The sequence below is a fragment of the Lepus europaeus genome, chromosome 3, assembly GCF_033115175.1.
Source record: "Lepus europaeus isolate LE1 chromosome 3, mLepTim1.pri, whole genome shotgun sequence".
Taxonomy (NCBI): domain Eukaryota; kingdom Metazoa; phylum Chordata; class Mammalia; order Lagomorpha; family Leporidae; genus Lepus; species Lepus europaeus.
In genome coordinates this window covers 104,626,841-104,649,276 of record NC_084829.1, presented here as the reverse complement: position 1 = coordinate 104,649,276, position 22,436 = coordinate 104,626,841, and the positions used below count along the sequence as shown (strand labels likewise).

The window sequence follows — 22,436 nt, the reverse complement described above, 5'->3', positions numbered from 1 at the left end:
GCTCGAAGGCGTCAGGCAAAGCACAGGCGGAATCTGCAGGGAGGTGGGGTGGGGGTGGGGGTGTCTGCATCCCTGGCTTGGGAGCTGTTGCATGGTTCTGAGTAGGAGGGACACACACACACATACACACGGCAGAGTGTAGAAGAAAGATGGGACTATGGAGAAGCTGGGCTGCTTCTGAGAGAAGCAGTGTGATGAGTTGACCGTCACGGCCAGGTGTGATGTGGGGACACCAGATGGCGCCTGGGAGACTGGCCTTGGAGGACACCCCAAGGAAACGACCTAGGCGGCAGCAGTCCCGGGAGATCCAAGCGTCTCTCCACCAGTCAACCTCTTCTTGTGTCTTCCAGATCCGGCCCGTTATTGAACAAACCTTTCCTTTCTCTAAAGTTCCAGAAGCCTTCCTGAAGGTGGAAAAAGGACACGCACGAGGAAAGACTGTCATTAATGTTGTCTAAATAAACTCCAGTTTAGTGAATGCTGGGTTTCTTCTTGGTGAGTGCCCTTTCAGTCTCCCAGGTTCAATTATAAGTTCCACGACATAAGTTTATAAAAAAAAAATTTTTTTTAAAGTAGTAATTTGCCAGTGACTGCTAGAAAAATACCAGCACCTGGACGTGTCTGTGTTCGCTGAGACATTTTGTTTTCTCGTAGCACAGGCACGAAGGGAGGTTCTTCCAAAAAGTTCATGGTAGATGTGCATCCTGGAAAAGCTATGCATAGATGTAAAGCATTTTGGCACCAAAATGCATTCATCTTTTAATGCCATTTCTCCATGAATTTCTTTGAAGTACTCTCCTACGTTAATGTTTGTCAAACACTAAAACTTCTGGTGCATGGATGGACGTTAGTGTACATAGCTTGTCTAAGCCAGTGCCGCCGCCTTTTTCTTTGTTAAATATTTATTTGAGAGGCAGAGAGAGAGAGAAGTCTTCCATCGACTGGTTCACTCCCCAGATGGCCACAAAGGCTGGAGCCGGGCCAGTCTGGAGCCAGGAGCTTCTTTCAGGTCTCCTACGTGGGTACAGGGTCCCAAGGACTTGGGCCATCTTCTATTGCTTTCTCAGGCCACAGCAGAGCGCTGGATGGGAAGTGGAGGAGCCGGGACTAGAACCGGCACCCATATGGGATGCCAGCACTGCAGACAGCGGCTTTACCTGCTATGCCACAGTGCCGGCCCTGCCAGTGCCTTCTTGAATTGCTCACTGAGCACTTTCCCTAACTGGCCAAGGCTTCCTTTTGCTTCCCTTCTTGCACTCTGACGTGGGCATCTCAGCCTGTCTTAGGGTCTTATGTAAAGATCTCGCCAGTGATGTGCGGTTTACTCTCAGTATTGAAAGCTGAGGCTACAGGAACTAACTTTTAGAAACCCTTCCCTTTTGCATAAGGGCCTTTCAACAAGTGGGGTGTGCTCCCCGGAGGGCTTCCCATGGGAACTGCAGCCCTCCCAGCGGAGCCCAGCTCACCGTGTTGGGAGCTCAAAGGCCTGCTGTGGCTGGGTCTCACCCGTGAACGCGTCGCTCAGCTGCACTAAGTCGTTAGTTCCTGTCACCCTCATCTCCATTATCGCACTTGGATACTTCCAGCCAGCTTTTGAGGCAGACCTGTTTTGAGAAACCTTCTCCTTGCCTTATTCCTCTTGGAGACTCACTGTTTGCGGTGGACTTTTCTCTAAGATCGCTTGTTTAACAAGCTAACGTTTTTCAGTTACAGCCCCCTGCTCTCGACTTCACTTCCACTGAGGGGTCGTGAGGGGTCAGTCAAGGGAGGGTAGATGAGCCCAGACCCCTCCCCCTCTGTCCACCGCCTGGGACAGCAGGAGCGCGGTGAGCCACACGCCCGCCGCTGCTGCCTCCCCTGTGCATGGCTCCTGTCCTAGCTGCTGACTGGCTTGCTCTGATGTGTCCGAGTCCCTTCTGCAGCCCTCACCCACCAGATCTCACCAAGCGAGCCAGAAGAAGCAGGTTTATTCCAGGGATGAATTCAGCACAGGCCCATGTAGAATGTCTTACCCCACCCTAGTCTAATGACACTCAAAAGGTCTAAACTCGGCGCTGCCCATCTGAGAGCAAGACAGACATGTCGGACGCTGTGTACACGTTGTTTTGAACCTGAAGGCAAACTACGCTAAGGACCATGATTTACTGCAAGGCTCACCGAGGGTCACCGTTTTAGAACTGGAGACGTGCTTGAACAGGCGAAAAGGAAACTGTGTTCTGCCTGTGACGCGAGGCCTGAGGGAGGAGGAATACAAAACTGGCGCCCACTGTGTGAACAGCAGCGTTCAGGCCAGTGCCTTGGCGGCAGTTGAGTCCTGACTTCCATCCTGGAAACGCGGACTGCGTTCCAGGGTTCTCAGAGCCCCGAGGCCGGAGCAGCACACCTCCGCAGCGGCAGGGTCTCCTCTCCGGCACTGCCTGGAGAGGACTCTGGGCATCCTCTTGAGCCGCGCACATCCAGGGGCTGCAGAACTCCCCGCCCCGAGGCTGGGCAGGCGGGAGACCAGGCCGGAAGGTCTGTGAGCGACGGCTGGCAGAACCTGGCCACGGCACATGAGCCCGGCCGTGGTAGTGCTGCTGGCACTGAGCACCACGTGTGAGGGAGCTCTAATCCGTCTTGGCAGACAGGGGGACATCAACGTTTGTAAATGTATAGGTTTTTATTACCTGAAAGAAAATAGTATTTTGTTGTATTTTATTGAGTTCCTTAAAATGAGTATCTAAGGCTTCCTTACTTTGCTATACAAGATAATTAATAGTCCCGGTAAACAGTAAGGCCACTGACCAAACTTACAGGCCCACTAAGGCACTTCCTGTCAGATACTAAACATTCCTGTGCCGGACGAGCAGAAGCTTCTGCCCTTCCCTCGGGGGAGTCTGGAAGTCACTCAGACAGGTACGTGGTCTTGAAATCTTGGTGCGACGTGTGTACAAAGCCCCCAGGAGCTGCGAGGAGAGGCAGATGACTGGCTTCACGCTGTGGTGGCCTTGGAGACGGCGAGCCGGACGCCCTCCCCGCTGCGCCGCCTCACTCGTGGCTGTTGAAGGAGCCGGGGCCTCGCTTTCCACTCGGCTCTTCGTGGGCCTCGTGCTTTTGCGAGTCTTAAATGAGGTGACCGGACAGGCCTCCAGGAAGATTCCTCCTGCGTTCCTTGCCCAAGGTCAGAGGACCATGGCCTCCCACACCTGTGTTAACTTCTCTTTGCTCACGGTGTTGAGGATGATGTGATTCTGATCATACTGTGCACCCCCTGAAAGGGAAGAAGGGAGACAGTAAAGGGAAATGCGCCTGGGGGGGGGGGGGGAGCCGCCAGTCTGCTCGGGCCCACGCGCTCTCATAAGGTTCCTGAAACTGGAGGGAACGGGGGACAGTTTAGAGACAGAGGAGGGAGCAGAAGGGACCAAGATGCACTCGGGATCAGAGCTGCTGGGTGCCAGCGAGGCAGAGGCCAGCCGAGCGGGCAGAGATGGGAAGGGAGGGGGGGTGTCAAAGCAGCGGAAACTGGCAGTACGCAAACTCGTGGCTCTAAGACGCTGCCTGCCACTGCGCTGTCAGTCCGGCATCGAGAACGCAACCGTCTCCTGCCGGGTTTACAAGAGGATCTGTCGAGGGTGCTTACTGGAAACTTCAGGTAAAGACAGCTCGTGGCTTCTGTGGACGGGGAAGCATCACTCACGAAAACAAAGGGTGATCCGAGTAGTTTTTCCTTTCAGAGACCGTATTTTTTTTAGCGTTAGCCTCTACTCAGGTTCTGACTGCTATTGAATTGATGTCTCAGGCCAAGAAGAAATAAACAGAAACCTCTATGAACTCTCAAGGTCTGAAGGTGGGTGGAGGAAATCCTCTTGTGTACACCTCTCAGGAGAAGCAGGTTTATCTCGTTGGTAACCTAGAGCCTCTACACAGGTGGGTGTGGGTGCCGTGGGAACAGGAAAGTTGCCACCACCATACTCTCCAACATCACACACACACACACACCCGGACAGCACTGGGATTACAGGAAGGATGGGGCCCTTCAGGAAGCCCATGGAAAACCCTTCCTGAATTTGAGATCCATGCAGGTTTTTCATAAGACCGATTTTCCATGAACTTTTTGAAGACTCCTCGTATGCATGGATTTTAAAATTTTTTGCACCAAAACTTTTAATTACATTTTCCATAAGTTTGTTTTTTTTTTTTGAAAGATACCCTCATTATCTGAAGGGCAAAATGTCTTTTCATTCTTCAAGAGTAAGTTATCTTACTATACTTTTTGTATACATCCCATTAATTAGAAATAGGAAGACGAGGAAGTGCATGAGAGAGAATCTGATTCAGTCTTTTGCTTTTAAAAAGGAAGGACCTCAGTCATCACAGACTGTTGATGGTTTTTAAAATGAACATGAGTCAGTTTCTACTGTCGTTACAAGGTATGGCGTCTGGAGTACTACGTGTTTGCCAAAACAGCTCATTCTCCAAACACAGGGGCTGGTTTGAAGGAACAGAACTCAAGCAGAGGTGTGCTTCAGCCTCTCGCGGCTGTGTGGGGCGCGTGGCCCTACTCTCTTATGTCCACAAGATGGCACCGTTCTCCAGCATTCTAAGAGAACAAGAAATTGACTGTTGCAGCTACCAGAGACTGTGGTTACAAATAAACACAGACTTGATTAATTTATAACTAAAGGGTTATGATGCATTAGAATTTACAGCTTGGAGTTCCCAAGTGCAGCCCTAAAGAGACCACCTCCTAAAGCCCCACAAAGTTGGAGCTAAGACTAGAAACCAGGTGTCCTTACTTCTGGCCCACTCCTAGTGTAGCAAGGGGGGGAATCCTATGCTGGGAGCCTCTGGCATGTTCTAGGAATTTTGGTTTTTTATTTGAAAGGCAGAAAGAGAATCTTCTATCACTAGTTGATTTCTCAAATGGCCACCACAGCTAGGCCAGGTAGAAACCAGGAGCCAGGAATTCCATCCAGGTCTCCCAACTGTATAACAGAGGCCCAAGCACCTGGACCATCATCCGCTGCCTTCACAGGTGGATTAGCAGGTTGAGCAGCTGGGACTGGTATCAGAAGCTAGCCTCCCTGTTTATGCAAAATACTGGGAGGCAGTGGTCATGGCTCAAGTCATTGGGTTCCTGCCTCCCATGAGAGAGATCTGGATCGTGTGGTGTATTTAGGGAGTCAACTCTCCCTAAATGGGAGCGCACTCTAGCTGTTTCTGTCCCTCGCTTCTCAAATGTATTTTTTAATTGAACTATATGCATATAGGAGTTGTCAAAAAGTTCATGGGAAATACACTTGAAAAAATTATGCATGGGTTTTCAAAATGTTTTGCACAAAAATAAACCTCTTAAGTCTATTTTCACAAGTTTTTTGAAGTACCCTCCTCATATATGTCGAAAAAATTCAAGAGGGGTTGTTATTGTGGTGTAATGGGTAAAGCTGCCAGCATCCCATGGGTCGCCGGTTCCTCAACTATTCTGGCTGAGCCAGATCACAGCCCTTACAGTAAAACCAATGGTTTATTAGAGCCCAGGGGTGTTAGGGTGACAAGTTCAGCCAGAATCTCACCCCCTGCCTCTGGGCCCTAGGGTCTGCTGTGAAGACCACAGGGGCTAATATATGTGAAGTGCTAAAAACAAGGGCTGGCACATAGTGGAGTCTTTCTCACTGTTATGAATAATAATATACTAACGATTTTTGAAAGGTGTGTGTGTGTTTTTTTTTTAATTCAAGAAAGGCACGTTATAATAAAGAAAACAAAAATCGTTCTTACCTTTGATATCCAAAACCAAATTTGGCTTTAACTTGCTGTAGATCCTGCCGTCGGATTTCATGCACCAGAACTGACTCTCGGCGTTCTGGTCGAGGGCCAGGCCTAGCTTGGAGCCAGATGTCACCAGGCTGCCCACAATGGTCAGGCAGCAGTCTTCCGCTATCTGCTTAGAGGAACCAACCAGATGCGTCTTAGCAGTGGAGACGTATTTAAGTCTCATAGCAATCAATCCTCGCGTTAAAGTGATCTCTACAGTTATCCTGGTCCCTGGCTTCACATGGCCCACGTTAGACACTTCGGCTTTTAGTGAGAGGAACAAGAACCGGACATCCAACATTTACGCCCTGAACTTTCGATGACATCAATGATGGAAAGTTCTCAGGTCTTGTCCATCGTAAGAGACCTCTGCCTTTGGTAAGACTCCCCGTCTAGGGGCGAGAAAAGCCTCGGGATGCTGCAGCTACCCTTTGTGGTAACTTCCCCCATCAGAAGAATCTGATCAGGCTAGGCCTGCCCCTCGGGCTCCCGGGCCCATCACCTCTGCCAGGCTGCCCGTCAGGTATGTGACTGCACTTCAACCATGTAGCAGCAGGATGGCCAAAGGACATTTTATCATTTCAAGATTGAAATTGCATTTTTTGGCAACTCTTGTCCTTTCTTCAGGATAAATGCCTAAATTGTCCTAAATAGGCATGCTACCCAACTATGAAGAAAGAGAGGGGGTAGGGGGGCCGCCATCTTCACACCAGCATCCCATATGGGTGCAGGTCTGAGCCCCAGCTGCTCCACTAACGCGCCTGGGAAAGCAGCAAACGATGGTCCCTGCAGCCACATGGGAGATCTGGAAGGAGCTGCTGGTTCCTGGCTTCAGCCTGGCCTAACCCCAGCCGTTGTATCCATTTGGTGACTGAACCAGCAGATGGAAGATCTCTTTCTCTGACTCTTCTTCTAATTCCAATTTATAAGTAAATCTTTTTTTTTTTTTTTTTTTTTGACAGAAAGAGAGAAAGGTCTTCCTTTTCCGTTGGTTCACCCCCCAAATGGCCACTACGGCCCGCTGCACCGATCCGAAGCCAGGAGCCAGGTGCTTCCTCCTGGTCTCCCATGCGGGTGCAGGGCCCAAGGACTTGGGCCATCCTCCACTGCACTCCCGGGCCACAGCAGAGAGCTGGCCTGGAAGAGGAGTAACCGGGACAGAATCCAGCACCCCAGCCAGGACTAGAACCGGGGATGCCAGCGCCACAGGCGGAGGATTAGCCTAGTGAGCCGTGGCGCCGGCTATAAAGAAATCTTAAAACTACAGAGTCACTAGGGGCTGCTTTAACAAAAAGTTTACGAGTCGTTCCCTGCCCTCAACCGGCCCTTAACCCGAGGGTCGGCTTGGCGTGGGGCACCACGTGCTGGGAAACGCTTCTTCCTATTGTGCTGTGCTACACCGAGACGAAAGCCCCGCGAAGGTCCGTGACCCCGCACCCCTCCGCCTCGGCCCGCCGAGTTCAGAGTGGCTAAATAAATCACCAGGACGTCTGTCAGCAACCGCTGGCGGGCACCACTCTCTTGACTTGTTTGAGGTTGGCATGCTGTGTGTTCTTGCGTGTCCCGACAGTACGTCTGTTTACTGCAAGGACGCGTCTCCCTCCAGCCCGGCCAGGCTCAGTGAACAAGGTGTGCTCCTCTCCCAGGGCCGTCTCCCGTCTGCTGACTCACGGGGCACCGTCTTTAAACTTCGGCAGCCCATGAAAATCATGGCGTAAAAGAGAGATCCCAAGCAGAAGCGCGGCCTGCCCTCCTCACGTTCAGCTCTGCAGTGCCCGTCCCCGCGGGGGTGGAGCTGGGCCTGTCCCAACTCTGCTGCAGCGCCAGAGCACCGGGCGTGGGCGGCGCGGGGCCTGCGGGCATCCTTGCCCGCCTCTCCCTGCCGTGGGGTTCTCCAAAAGCACAGGCAGACCCGAGAGTGGCTTTCATTCACCGCGCTGGGCCTTTCTCACTGATCTCTACCACGGCCTGGGGTGGGGGTGGGGGGTTAAGGAAAAGTGGAAGGGCAACAGAAAAACTTCCTTTTTCTATTGCTACATAAAAATCAAGAACAGATAAAAATATTCTCACTGGACTGACCTCCTTTTAAGTTCCTAGACTCGTTCTACTAGAACCAGGAACTATTCTCATTTAAAAAAAAAAATTCAAATTTCTCTGCCCAAGTGCTGCAGGAATTGTGCAAGAGCACACGTGTCTGAGGACAGGTGAAAAGCATGCTGCAGGACGAGTCACTCCCGGCCGAAGCCTCGGCAGACCTGGGGAACCCCGAGCGCTCACCCTGCACTTGATACAGCCTTCTTGGTACACCCAGATCTGATCGTCAGCACCGACGTCCTCCATGACCTGGACCCTCAGGAGCTTCAGATCCTCCAAGTTCCCATTGGTCGACAGGAATAACCCTGTGGCCTTGTTTCGAAGTCTGAAATAAATTCGCTTCTAGAAGACAAAAATCCCAGCGATAAGTCCTAGGCGAGTCGCGCCGTGGAAGGCACAGGGCAGGCGCTGACCCCCACGTGCGGGCTCGGTGGGGCACAGTCACACTCAGGAGCCGCCACAGCGGTTTTAGGATTTTCTCAGTGAGGTGATCTGACAAGTAATTTCAAGGGGCCCGGGGCAGGGGCCTGTCTGCGGACAAGCCAGGGCATGGGATGGTTTGACAGCATCTCTGGAGCAACCACACGGCTCCTCGCCCACAGCAGTACCCCCCTCCCATTCGGAAGGGGGAGCGCGGGAGAAGGGGAGGTGAGGCCAATGGCGGAGTTGACACTGGCGCTAAAGCGCTGCCTTGCATTGGCAAGAGGAGAAGAGAGGAGGAGGAGGAGGAAGTACCTGAACGAAAGGTCGTAGGGAGCCGATTTGGCGACAGCCACTGAACTCGTACCAGTTAGGCACTTCAGCGGGGGACAGCAGGAACTGCCGGCCTCGGTAGTTGCCGAACTCGTAAGTCACCCATCTGCAAGATGAAGCCGGTGGCCACAGTGAGTGCCAGTTCCCACTCAGCAGTGGACCCAGCGCACTCTAAGAATGCCTGCAATTTCTAGACTGAACTTGGCAGTACACTGGCGCCAGGGGATGGAGCACCCCCATCTCCTGGGACACTCCCAGCAACTGCTTCTTGACAAATAGCACATTTTTAGCAGAAAGATCCATTCTTGAAGAGGAATAGGTAAGTTTTTTTCCCTCCAATAAAGCACACAGATAGAGGCAGTTTTATTGGGACTCCCCAGCCTTTGCATGCACTGTTCATAAAACACCTCCAGTTGTAACAATGGATACTAAGTCATTTAAACAGTTAATATTTGCAAAGGTCTTAGTACATGGAAATGAGGACTACATAGAAAGTAGTTCGTTTTCTTGTTTCAAATGAGGGTAACCTTCTTTAAATCTGGAAAACCCTGGAGACTCAGGTCCCTTCCACCCAGAAGTGGGAAGTGGGAGGTGTGGGCTCCGGCATGGACCGCCGGGAGCAGCCCTGGACCCTCCCTCCTGCCCAGACAACACACCGCAGAGAGAAGGCGCTCTGCCTTGCATCCTGCAATTCTACAGTGTGGTCATTTAGGGGACACTGTCAGCCATAATTCTACCACCCTGACATTCCAGAGCTGTGTTGTTAAATGGCCAAGTTCCTCTGCAACATTTGATGAATGCAGGCCGACAACACCCATTTTATGGTGAGTGAAAGAAAACTACTTTCTTGAAAACACTTAATGCATCGATGGTGCTTAACTCCTTTTTATATCTGGCTCCATTTCAAAATTATTAATGCTAAGAAAAAAAAATCTTCCCAGGTTGACCTTTAATCATTTGTCCTGCCAGTCGCTCCTACACAAAGGAAAATCTCAACTCTGAACTGCAAAATCAAAGGACTTCATCTTTCAAAAGGACTTAAAAATTAAGCTCTTTCTTACTTGCTAAAAGAGCGCTCAGTAAATTTGCCGAGCACCTGGGAACAAAGCATTCCCCCCAGGGACTTTTGGGAGCTGTTAAAGACAAGATCTTAACCCAATAAGGTCTTAACCGAATAAGGAGACAGAGGCATCTTAAACATGGCTTTGCCCAGTGGGAAAAGTTACTACCAAGGTGCATCGTTATTAACTATTACAGAAAATAAGGTGTTAAAATGTCAATTCATTTAAAGTAATGCAAGAGAGAAACCTGATCAAATGGGATTTAAAGAAACTACCTGCTTTATTGAGTCAACAAGGAATTACGTCACTCACATGCCACCAACGACCTGAACAGAGCGAATCTGCGTGTTGAATCCCAGGGATCGGAGATTAACCGTTTCTGCATTAAGTTCGATCTTTTTTCCTTTGAAGTTTTCTCTTTCAAAGAGAATAACCGTTGGTTCAGAAAATTCCTGTCAGGGAGCAAAAGCAGTGTTCTGTTGCTCATTTTGCTCACAAATCTAATTGGTACCCAGGAGAAAACCACCTTGTTGGAAGAAAGGAGCACCAGCTCTGCCTGCTTCCACCCACGCCCGGGCTCCCTCCCCAGGACCGTCAGAGGCGCCGAGGCCGCAGAGCACCAGGATGGAGGACAGAAGGGCAGCTGTGTGGGGTTAGGGTCACAGCCCAGGAAGGAATACCCGGGCACACAAAATGGGAGTGTTTCTGGAACATCCACCCGTCCAACGCAATTTATTTTTATTTTAAAGGGTTATTTATTTGAAAGATAGAGCATAAGACAGAGAGGAATTCAGGTAGAGGGGGAGAGAGACATCTTCCATTTGCTGGTTCAGTCCCCACATGGCCCTCACAGACACGGCTGGGCCAGGCTGGAGCCGGGAGCCAGGAACTCCACTGGAATTTCTCTTGGACTTGGCTGTTTTCATGGGGACAGAGGCTGGAAAGCCATGGATATGAACAGCAAGAGCCAGAGGGCTGCGGCAGGCCAGGGTCTGGTGGCCTGGGGGTTGACAGATGGTGCCAACTCAAGGCACCCTGTACCCATTTTCAAATGTTTTGTTGTTGTTTTCTTTGACTTATCAGCAAGACAAGGTTCTGTAAAAGCCATGCTTCCAAACCTTCCCGCAGGCGTCACCACGAGGTAGGAGCCCCATGTTCAAACTGTCAATCATTTTCAAGAAGACGGCAGTGTAAAAAGTTCACGGACTTTCAGAAACACGGGAAGCTGGCATTTTGTTTTCTGACTACAGAGCCTTCTGTGACCCTAACAGACAGCAGTCCTGAGAGCAGTGATGGGGCGAGCACGTGGGGTTTCGGGGACTTCCCTGCCTGCCTCAAGCCTAGCGGCAGGGCTGTGGTGTGCCGACACAAAAGGAAGGGTGTGGGGACGGGCGACAGAGGATGTACCCAGGAGACACCCATCAGCGTGGTAGCGGCTCTGCTTTGTGCGACCACGCCCTTTCCTTGGAGATGGCATGTGAAAAATGTTCCAGACACCCACCGTGAGTGTCAGAAATCAGTCACACAATTTTGAAGGATTGAGTCACCATTCAAGAGGAATAGTCCCTGATATGGGTACAATCTTCACTTCCTAACCTGAACCTGAAGCTGAAAAGGTGGCGGGCCCTATGACACAGTGGGTTAAGCCTCTGCCTACAGCGCTGGTGTCCGATATGGGTGCTGGTTCGAGTCCTGGCTGCTCCACTTCTAATCCAGCTCCCTAGTAATGCACCTGGGAAAGCAGCAGAGAACAGCCCAAGTGCTTGGGCCCCTGCACTCATGGGGGAGACCTGGAAGAAGCTCCTGGCTCTCGCCTGGCCCAGCCCTGGCACTGAGGCTATTTGGGGAATGAACTAGTGGATAGAAGACTCCTCTCTCTCCCCCTCCCCTTCCCCCTCAACTCTGCCTTTCAAATAAATAAAATAAATCTTAAAAGATGCCACCTGGTGTGCCTGCATCCCATATTGGAGTTCCTGGGTGCAGGTCCAGCCTCTGGTTCCAGCTCCAGCTCCCTGATAATGTGCACCCTGAGAGGCAGCAGGGTGATGGCAGTAGGGTCCCTCCACCCGTGCTGGAGACCCAGATGGAGCCTGAGCTCCCAGCCTCATTTCAAGAAGACGGCAGTGTAAACAACAGCTCGGCTGTTGGAGGCACTTGGGGAGTAAGCCAGTGGATGGGAGGCTTCTCTCCCTCTGTGTGTGTCTGTGTCCCTCCCTTTTGTCTTTCAAGTAAAATTAAATAACGCTTAAAGCCTTACAGCATTCTTTATAAGCTAATGAATTTTATCACATCTTTCTGTGCCTGTTGCTGTTTTCCTGTCTCGGCAGCATTTCAGTTAAACAGGCAGGCACAAAACAAAAATCACCAACTACATACGCTTAAGGTTTTTTATGAAAAAACCACAGACATACCCAGACTGCAACTTCTGAGTGTTCTCTTGCAGTTTTGTTCCGATTACTGCGCTGACACTAGCAGAGCTTTCTGTCCACAAGGGGGCACCATATTCTGGATTAGCCCACGTGATAAACAGAGCTGGCGTTGGATTACAGATCTCTAACCCACAAACTGACCCAGTGGTGAGATAGTAACCTGCTACTCACTCTGTCAAACTGAAATTAGGAGGACAGAACATGCCGAAGCGGGGACAGTGTGGGAAGCAGGAACCCACGGGCAGCACCACTGGGAGTCTACAGTGGAGGGAGCTGGTGACACTGAAATTGCCTGTTCTTCATATACATTAAATCCAGCACCTCCATGGCCCCAAGCCGCCCATGCAGGTCCCTAGGGACACACATCTGAGGATTACCTGGGTAAGTCAGAGTGGCTAGATACTTGTGCCAGTTAGAATCAATAAACATACATAGAGCAAAACAGAACTTAAAAAGTGGTTAATGCAAGCATTCAGTTACGTTTATAATGCAATAAGAACTATAGCATAATGTTTATAGGAATTAAAAGCCAACAGTTTTTAGAAAATATCTTTGGCAAGAGTACCAAGCTGTATCCCAACACATCAGAATGGGTGCCTGTGAAGGGGAGAGGGATGGAAGTGGAGAGGGGGCCAGAGCTAGCAGAGCACCCCGCCCCCAGGCTGGGAAGCAGCTGGCAGGAACATGCGTGATGCTCAAGTTGGGCAGGGACCTAATGGCACAGCACGGGCAGCGCCCGGCAACTGTGCTCCCTCTGCGTCCAGCTCTCACCCCGAAAGTTTCTTGCTGCTGGGGTCCTGCTCTGAAACCCACCCACTGGCGCAGTGCTCCGTTCAGGCCGGCATACTTACAACATCTATGAAACGGAGGGACTTGAGAGTTGCTCCGGGCGGGCATCCCATGGCGGAGAGACAAGGATAGTGACCTTCTTCCAGCACATACTGATTGCCCGAGAAATTCTCTCCATCATAGGCAACCCAGCTACGGGAGGAAAAGCCACACACACCGAATATGCAACTTGGGTACTTCCTGTGAGGTGCACGGGTTTTTAGGGACAGCTCACTATAGTTTCAGCACAACACTTGTGGCCATCAGTGCTCGCTCTTCGGAAACATCCATATGTACATACTTACTGCATTTCATCTTGTGACCAACCAACACGCAGTCAGTTAACTTTGCATTTGGGAAGTAAAACCTCTCCACCTGCCGCCTGCCTTGCTCCTCTTACTCTGCTACCAGGCTGCCATCCAAGGTTGCTTCAAGTCCTCGAGTTCGTTTTGAAGAACCACCCGCTGCAACTTCCATAGCTACTCGGGCATCAGGGCCTGCTGCTTTCCTCCCAGACCCTCAGAACACTCCCAGCCCCTCTGCCCTGGGCCAGGAGCCAGGACATCCCAGCGGCTCGGTCTCTCCAGGCTTCCCATGGAAGGATAAGCTGGGTTGGTGATGCCTCTCCAGAGGGCCTTGTGTTCTGTTGTCCAAACCCAACACATGCTTGCTAGGGACCCATTGTGCAGCAGGTGCTTTTCTGTGGCCAGAGATTCAGCAGAGAACAAACCCAGGTCCTTATTCTCTGGAAGTCTGGAAGTCTGGCCAGAATAAGAAGCAGGGTAGGGGATAAAGAGGAGCTGGGCTATGTGGAGAGGTGTGAAGTTTTACTTCTAGTCAGTGTCTGAATGCAAAACCAGTGCTCAGTCCCTGTGCAAGGAAGGCTGCATGGTGGGACAGTGCTCTGTGGACCATAAAGACCTCTGATTGCAGCCAGCTTCGTGGTTCAACTCTCAGCTGCTCCACTTCTGATCCAGCTCCCTGCTAGTGCACCCGGGAAGGTAGCAGGGGATGATCCAAGTGCTTGGGCCCCTGCACCCATGTTGGAGACCAGGATGGAGTTCCAGGCTCCTGGCTTGGGCCTAGACCCACCCCAGCTGTTAGCGGCCATTTGGGGAGTGAGACAGTGGATGGAAAATGTCTCTTTGTCTCTCCTGCTCTGTCACTCTACTTTTCAAATAAGTAAATAAATCTTAAGAACAAACCTCCATGATAGAAGGCACCACTACTGTTACTATTAGTGCATCGCCTCTTGCATGGAGTGCTCCTAAGGGCTCCTAAGTTCCCTTAGCCTGGGGCTCTCCCTTCTGTACTGGAGCTTTTGTCCCACCGTGCTGCTCTGCAGGGCCCTCTGAGCCCACTGCCCAGGCCCTGTCTTGTTTTCTATGGCATCCGTCGAAATTCAACACGCTGGGGGGATTCTTGCAGCCTGATCCCACCATCCCCTCCCAGTCCAACCTGGCTCTCCTCCCCAGCACAAAGCCCCAGGAACACCAACTCCCCTCCAGCCATGGACTTATCTTCACTAGCCAATCATGCAGCATGCCCATTCTATTCCTAGCTACCTGGCTAAAAAAAATCTAGCAGGCCAGCGCTGTGGTGTAGCGGGTAAGCCACTGCCTGCAGCACTGGCATCCCAAATAGGTGCCAGTTCGAGTCCCAACTACTCCACTTCCAAGCCAGCTCCCTGCTGATGTGCCTAGGAGAGCAGAAGATGGCCCAAACGTTTAGGCCCCTGCGTCCACATGGGAGACCCAGATGGAATTCCAGGCTAACTGGCCTGGCTCAGCCCTGGCCATCTGTGAAGTAAACCAGCAAATGAAAGATTTTCTCTCTCTCTCTCTCTCTCTTCCCTCTCCCTCTCTCTCTGTAACTCTGCTTTTCAAATAAATAAAACTTTAAAAAAAAAAAAAAGCTACCTGGAGAGGAACTTTCGAGAATATCTAGAACGCAGCTCTCCCGTAACAGATGACAGAGCGTGTGGAGAGCACAGAACCTGGCCTGGGGCCAGCACTGTGGCACAGTGGGTTAAGCCAACGCCTGTGCCATATGAGCACCGGTTTGAGTCTCGGCTGCCCTGCTTCCAATCCAGCTCCCTGCTAATGCACCTGGGAAAGCAGCAGAGGATGGCCAAGTGCTTGGGGCCACTGCCACCCATTTGGGAGACTTAAATGGCATTCCAGGCTCCTGGCTTTGGCCTGGCTGTTGTGGCCATCTGGGGAGTGAACCAGTAGATGGATCTCTCTCTCTCTCTCTCTCTCTCTATCTCTCCCTCTGTCTGTAACTCTGCCTTTCAAATAAATAAACCAATCTTTAAAGAAAAAAAAAAAAATCGTGGCCTGAATTCCATTGCACAAGGAGGTGATCTTCAGCTTCCCCAGCCCGCACTGGCACCCGTATGTCTTGTGACTTCCAGCACACTTTCCAGCTAAGGTGGTGGATTCGCAGAGGGCCAGGCACTCAATGGGTGTCCCTAGGTTCTTGCCGACGTGGGAATTCTCTTACCCCAGAGGTCTGGCTCTGTCACACCACTGTGTTGCTCACCTGCCTCCTAAAACTCTGCAAGACTTGGTAGAAAATGAGTCGTCAATTTGACTTGTTGTTTCTTCAAAAATTTGACAGTGACCTTGAAACTGTGGCTCCGAAAACAAGTGGATCTTTGAGAAAGCAGAAACACACACAAAATGATTTTCCTAAAGTCGCAAACTATAGCTTGTGAAATGATGACCCTCCCGTGCCATGTTAACGCTCATCATGGTAACCTGATGGGAATTTTATGAATACTGCACTTTTCTGTTTCTACACTAACTAGGCTGGCACCGTGGCTTAACAGGCTAATCCTCCGCCTTGCAGCACCGGCACACCGGGTTCTAGTCCCGGTTGGGGCGCTGGATTCTATCCCGGTTGCCCCTCTTCCAGGCCAGCTCTCTGCTATGGCCCGGGAAGGCAGTGGAGGATGGCCCAAGTCCTTGGGCTCTGCACCCGCATGGGAGACCAGGAGAAGCACCTGGCTCCTGGCTTCGGATCAGCGCGATGCGCCATCCGTGGCAGCCATCGGAGGGTGAACCAACAGCAAAAAGGAAGACCTTTCTCTCTGTCTCTCTCTCTCTCTCACTATCCACTCTGCCTGCCAATAAAATAAATAAATAAAAATAAAAAATACACTAATGACCAGTTAGAAACATGCTGGCTGCGCCGTTCATGGCTGTTTTAATTCAGAGGCATCAAAGGACAAGCCAACAACAGAAGCGACTTTCAGTGGAACACCCTCTTGTTAACAAGCCGTGAGCCACTTTAAAGCTTCCCCGTGGTTCCCCAGTCCTCACATTAGCAATGCTCCCTGTTTTGGAAACAGGTAGTATGGGTGTCTTCTCTCTCAATGGAAGACACTTGCTGACTCATGACCATGTTGTACCTGCCCATACGGGAGGCTGCGGTGGTGGCTGTGCCCCTGTAATTATGGCTGGCTGAACACTTCCATTAAAAGGCCCATGTAACAAATGTAATGCTTCAGTGGATGTAAAGACTCAGCATTCAAAGGGCTTGAGTGAGACCATATAAAATGTTTGATGCGGACACAGCAAGCAGGAAAATTCACTCTACTACTTATCACATGAACTGCATGCTGTTGTTTGAAATATTAATTTTAGTTTATTAATGTAAACTCTGACATGATGTAATGATATAAAATTCAATGTTAAATATGAGCATTTTATCAGAAATCTTTAGACATGAGTCAGTGTTGTCAATTAAGCATTAAAGTCAACTTAAATTCTATTTTAAAAATATAATTGTGCTTTCAGGAATAAAAATGGATAAAACTAGCAAAATGTCTCAAATGTCTGATGTTTTACACGTAAGTTCAGTTTCCTCAAGGGAAGGCTCCCATTTATAAAATATAACATATTTTAAAGTTACCTGATTTCGTCTCCTTGGCCCATTGAAAGAATCCTAAAAATTTTGAAAGGAAGAGAAAAGGGAATGAATGGAACAAGCATATTGGAAAGCAGTTTTTTTCTCCCAGATCATCGCAATTACTGTTAAAAATAATCTGAGTATTTTTCATTACAGTCAATGTTATATGAACCAGAAGCACACATTACAGAAGTCCAAATTCAGTTAAATATTCTCATTTAAAAATATAACTCCTTACCAAACTTATAGGTTGAACGGAAGAGATCTTACAATTTTTGCCTCCCCAGTCCTCAAAAGTAGTGTATAAGCCTTTATCCAGTATATACTGCTCTCCTGTGAAATCAGGATTTTCATAGGCTACCCATCTAAAGAAAGAAAAACACCTTCTTAGTGGAGCTCATATTTTATACATCAAACTGTCACACTGTCCTCAGATGCACTGTTCGGAAGCTTCCATTTGTTTGACTAAGCAGGCTCCTTAATTTTCCTGATTCTCCATTAACCTTTATGAGCAGACAGACTTATCTTCGTGACAAATGAAAGTGTTAAAGGAAATCTGTCGATGTCAACTCTTGAGGTCCTCATTTATCAAATCCTAGTCCTTGAGAAAGCTCCAGTGGGGATGCTTTGTGTGTTTTCCTAATTCTATTAAACAAGCAAACTGGACTAAGAAGAACCTGGTTCTTTAATAAGCAAGGATTCTTTGTGTTTCAATACTGAAACAATATTGCCGGAAGATCCTGGCAGGAAGCAACAGCTCTGTTACACCACAAACCACCCACACAGCAGAGAGGGGAGTTAACAGAAAAAAAAAAAAAAAAATGCTACACAAAATGTAGCAAAAGAACTCAACTTTTGTTTCAATAAGTATTTCCATGAAGACACACTTATGTAATAAGCAAAACTGAACAAATTCCTCTTGGGGGGATGTTTTCATTTGTTATCTTTTAAGTGATCTACACTCAAAGGAAAATCAACAAAGCCAAGTGATGACGCTGTTTCCTATGTCAAGATAAAGTCTTTGCAGGGAGGAAAGTGGTTCCATCTGTTACAGGCACAGATACTCAGCGCCCACTCAGTTAATTCACTGCTCTGATGGTGCTTGCTGCCTGCTGGAATGGCACCTGAACCTGCATAGTGCTTGGAACGGTCTAAAGCGCTCCCCCATCCGCCATCATCCTGAGGCCGGTGCTCCCACGTCACAGATGTGAGGACCGTATGCATTCAGTAAACTCTGCCCATTTGCCACAGGCCGGCAGCCAGGCTCACACTTGGAATACAAAGAGGCAAAAGACAGCATCCTTTCCCTGCAGTGTTCACATGGGGAAAGCAGCATCCAGTGGGACTTTTGAGCAGTGAGTGTTCTGGATGGAAGGTGATCTGAACAGGGGAACACAGTAGATCCGTGGCCAGAACAGGTTTGCGCCTTCTGAGGCTAACTGCCCTCTCCTTTGCTTTGTGACCTGAGCTGCCAGGTGCCACGGTTTCCTTCCACTGACTGTTCTATCAAACCATACCTGGGGCCGGCATCGTGGTTGCAGCAGGCTAAGCCACCCCTTGCAACGCCAGCATCCCAGATCAGAGCACCAGTTTCAGCCCCCGCTGCCCACTTCCAGTCCAGCTCCCTGCTAATGCTCCTAGGAAGGCAGTGGAAGATGGCTCAAATACATGGGTACCTGCCACCCATGTGAGAGAGCTGGATGCAGCTCCAGGCTTCTGGCTTCAGCCTGGCCCAGCTGTGGTCACTGCAGCCACTGGGGGAGCGAACCAGCAGACAAAACATCTCTGTCTCTCCCTCTCTCTCTGCCACTCCTCCTTTCAAACAAATATTTTGAAATTACCTAAACAGTCCATACACTTTGTAATTAGGACAGATTATTATTTTCTCATCCAAAGGGCTGACTGAAACAAAACTCAAGTCCAGTGGTAACTAGGAAATGGACAGCCACTGAGAAGGAAAAGAACCCTGCAAGAATCTCCGGGGATTACGTAGCCAGGACGGCTAACATCTACCTGCACACTCACCACTGGCCACCTGAGTGGGGAAGCTGCTGTAAGCACCAGCCGTCAATTCACAACAGCTTTAAAAATCTATTTGCTGTTGTTGTTGTTGTTTACCAGAGAGACAGAGAGAACCCACATCTGCTGGTTCACTCTGTAAATGCCTGCAATGGCCAGGACTGGGCCAGGCTGAAGCCAAACCTCCCATGTGGGTGGCAGGGACTCAACTCCTTGAGCCATCACCTGCAGCCTCCCAGGGTCTTCAGTGGCAGGAAGCAGGAACCAGGAGCTGAGAATGAAACCCAAGCACTACCATGTGGAACACGGGTGTTTAAAGCCCTCGGTCCACCCTTAAAAATCAGTTCTCTATTACTGTGAGGTAAGGAGTTAGGAGACCTGCTTCCGGATAACCGTGACGAGGTCGGTTAACCTTTGTGAAGTTCCTGGCTGCATGGTACATGGGGGAGTTGGCTCAGACCACAAGGCGGGCCGGTGGGTGCTGCCTGTGCTCACACAGCCTTGGACTCAGCCCATATCACACAGGGCAACTACAGCAACACGGGAGCAGGGAGCCCAGCTGCAGGGGCAGGAGTGGCTACTTGGCAGGAAGATCTCCTGACATGAGTTAGAGCACAGAGTATTACAGGCTGTGTGGGGTCCAGGTTTGGAGGGCCATCAGCCAGTGGGGAGGGGAGGCCAGAACCCACAGCAGGGAAGACAGCAGCCAGGACCGTCCCAGAAGCAGCACCGGCAGGGCTGCCTCCTAGCAAGCATGCACCCTCATTTCCCTACAAAACTCGTGAGGCGGCACGCGACACCCAGCTGAGGCCAAGCCGCTGAAGCAGAACAAGGCAGTGAGATGGGACCTGCGTTGACACAGTGCTGTTGTCACCCCATGATGCGGCCCCGGATGAGTCACCCATGAATGTGAGGGGCAGAGAGGTGAACCCCAGCAATCCAGATCAAGAGTCTCTGCTCTGTGATCCGGAGCCTGCTGACAGCTTATACTTGGCACTCGAGGGAACTCCTCACTGTCCTTGCTCTGAGCGACTGCACACAGGGCAATGCAGCTTCTAAGCCCTCGATAGCTGGGTTCCTAAGCTGGGTTCTAAAAGCTGCTCACTGCTCCACAGCTGATACCCATGTGACCAGGGGCACCTGGTAGACACTGCCACAGAGCATGAACTGCAAAAACATCTTTGGTTTTTGTTTTTACTTTGGGTTCCATGCTAAAGAATAAAGAACTAAACTAAGATGCTTATTTATGAAAAGAAAGCCATTAAAACAAAATCATTGCCTGTGAGACTGGTCTCCTGCTCTCACCACGAGCCATCTCAGCTGTCCTACCCTGTGAGTCTGGAAAGCAAGCTCTCTCTGCAGTAGGTCCCCAAAGCACTCAGTCTGTACCTCTTTGGTAGCAAGAACAACTGTAACTGCTTTGCACAGAACAGGCCTCCGCAAATATTTGTCAAAAGACAAGCTGAAATAGAAGGAAGCAGCTGGCGCTGCTATGTGCGGAAGCCTCTCCACGTCCACAGACCATGAGAGGAAGTGGGATGAGTATGCGTGGCAGGTGCGTGTGTGCGTACATGCGTCCCCTTCAGCTCCCCCCACAACATGAAATCCAACTGCTACGGCCAGAACACATAAGCCAAGAAACCTTCTGAACAACTAGAAATGACTCACATAAAAGCAACATTGTATAAAGGAAACCGGCTTCCTCTAAGCAAAGGCTGGGGAAAAAGGAAAGGAGACAGGTCCGTGCACAGTAATTCCACCTGTGCTACCAGCATAATCAACATAAATGCCCCAAGAGGATTCTACGCAGCATCCTTTTGCTTCCTCTGCTAGGCTGGATGACTGTGGCCTCTCAGCAATGGAACCAACACACCTGGTCAGTTTCATCAGCCTGAGCAGGTCGACGCATTTGCCTTCTAAGGAATAATCGGTAAAGACAGCCTGTGATACTGCAGAGCCGCAGCAATGTTCCAGATGACCTCGGCCTTCTGCAAATCACCCACCAGGATTCTGAAACGCCAGGGCTTCAAAGCAGGCCCTGAGAGAAGGCATTTCCTTCCAAGAAGGGAAGACTCAGAAGTCACGGATGTCGTTCTGCCAAAAGGTGGCACCACAAGCAATAGCCTACGCTGCTTGGATTTGGTGAGCGTCACAGAAAAGGTATATTACCTCGTCGACACATCCCACATATCCAGGCTATTGTGGGAGGCCCCATGAAGTACAACAGAATGACTCAAATAGCCTAGGTCATGCATGGATGGCATCAAACACTTGCAACAGAACCAATGTCAGGTTACCTCATGTGACCATTTAGGAAGACTCTCACTTTCAAGAACTTAGAAGGAACACCAGCATGGGTCATACGGATAAGTACGCGACTCCCAGCAATACACTGGTTTTGCCCATCTAGTGTCTATCCCTGCTCTTCCTGCATACCCCCTGCCCTGATCACTGCGCATGGTTCCCAGGGTCAACGTGCCTTACGTCTCAGCTCTCAGAATGGGCGCATATTCGAGCATGGCCATCTCCCTGACTGAGGGGCCTGGTCCAAGCACGTGCACATGACTCAGGCATCAAAGTCAGAACTGGCACTTCCGAGGGAAAGAGCAGCCCTTTTCACTGTAAGCACTGAGCGAGAACACAGCTCAGATGCAGCTCTAGGCCAGCAGAGGGAAAGAGCCCGCCTAAGGTAAAGCCAACAGAAGAAAAAGAAACCCAGTCAAGAGGCAGAGACCACATTCTGAGGACCGAGTTTGATCCCCTGCATCCAGCCAGGCCAGAAGCGGCATCTTCCCCAGGAGTTCTGGTTACATAGTCGCCTGAGCTAGTTTAGCTTGGCTGTCACCTACATGCCAGAGAGTCCTCACTGATCACCGTTCAACGTAAATTTGCTCTGCCACTCGTAAAGTACTCAACTGGTAACTCCAGGGACACTGAGACAATTACGTTTATGTCCAAATGACAGTGAGGAAATGCACTGGAGCAGGGGTGGCAACTCGGGCAATCTAATGGCACTTGGTCCCACCCCAGGTTGCCATGTCAGGTTACTATTGTTGCTCGATTCCCATCATAAGCAATTCATGCTGTTCTGTGCAGATCGACAAGGGAAGCAGATTTGTGGCTCTCCATCATGAGGTGAACCCAAAAGCCTACTTCAATATTTTACTACATCTAAAAAAATATCATATGAGACATTTTAATAAAATTAGGAAAACATTGTGGCCATGTATTAAAATGCCTGAATTACTGTTTAGCTACTGACATACTTATTGAGAGCTTATTTGGTGTCAAAGACTCTATTGGTTTAACACAAACCAAGGTGAAACCCATGCTGAAAATTCCCATTGAATTATTTTACTTACACTCCACTCAGTACATTAATAGACTGTGTCTTCACTCCATATCCAGTCTCCTTTAAATTAGCGACAATTCCCAACACATCAATACTGGAACCTTTGGATCCAAAGTTTTTCTCACTGTACATTATCATATGAGCATTTGAAAAGTCCTATTGAGAAAAAAAAAATTCAAAATTCAAAAGCTG

The 22,436-nt window shown here is 49.9% G+C and overlaps 2 protein-coding genes across 2 annotated transcripts in view; one reads left to right on the top strand and one right to left on the bottom strand.

The window, feature by feature from the left end:
• RTN4IP1 (reticulon 4 interacting protein 1) overlaps nucleotides 1-478 on the top strand; it is a 68,915-nt gene extending 68,437 nt beyond the window's left edge. The window contains exon 9 of the mRNA XM_062186563.1: nucleotides 351-478. Within this exon, the coding sequence (XP_062042547.1) occupies nucleotides 351-458 (108 nt within the window). The 3' untranslated portion in view covers nucleotides 459-478. The remainder of the gene's footprint in view (nucleotides 1-350) is intronic.
• Nucleotides 479-1,941: 1,463 nt separating this feature from the next.
• CRYBG1 (crystallin beta-gamma domain containing 1) overlaps nucleotides 1,942-22,436 on the bottom strand; it is a 54,517-nt gene continuing 34,022 nt past the window's right edge. The window contains exons 11-20 of the mRNA XM_062186560.1: nucleotides 22,255-22,400; nucleotides 17,112-17,238; nucleotides 16,877-16,909; nucleotides 15,503-15,615; nucleotides 12,982-13,111; nucleotides 10,014-10,153; nucleotides 8,623-8,746; nucleotides 8,071-8,229; nucleotides 5,758-5,920; nucleotides 1,942-3,250 (exon numbers count right to left, since the gene is read on the bottom strand). Of these exons, the coding sequence (XP_062042544.1) occupies nucleotides 3,162-3,250; nucleotides 5,758-5,920; nucleotides 8,071-8,229; nucleotides 8,623-8,746; nucleotides 10,014-10,153; nucleotides 12,982-13,111; nucleotides 15,503-15,615; nucleotides 16,877-16,909; nucleotides 17,112-17,238; nucleotides 22,255-22,400 (1,224 nt within the window). The 3' untranslated portion in view covers nucleotides 1,942-3,161. The remainder of the gene's footprint in view (nucleotides 3,251-5,757; nucleotides 5,921-8,070; nucleotides 8,230-8,622; nucleotides 8,747-10,013; nucleotides 10,154-12,981; nucleotides 13,112-15,502; nucleotides 15,616-16,876; nucleotides 16,910-17,111; nucleotides 17,239-22,254; nucleotides 22,401-22,436) is intronic.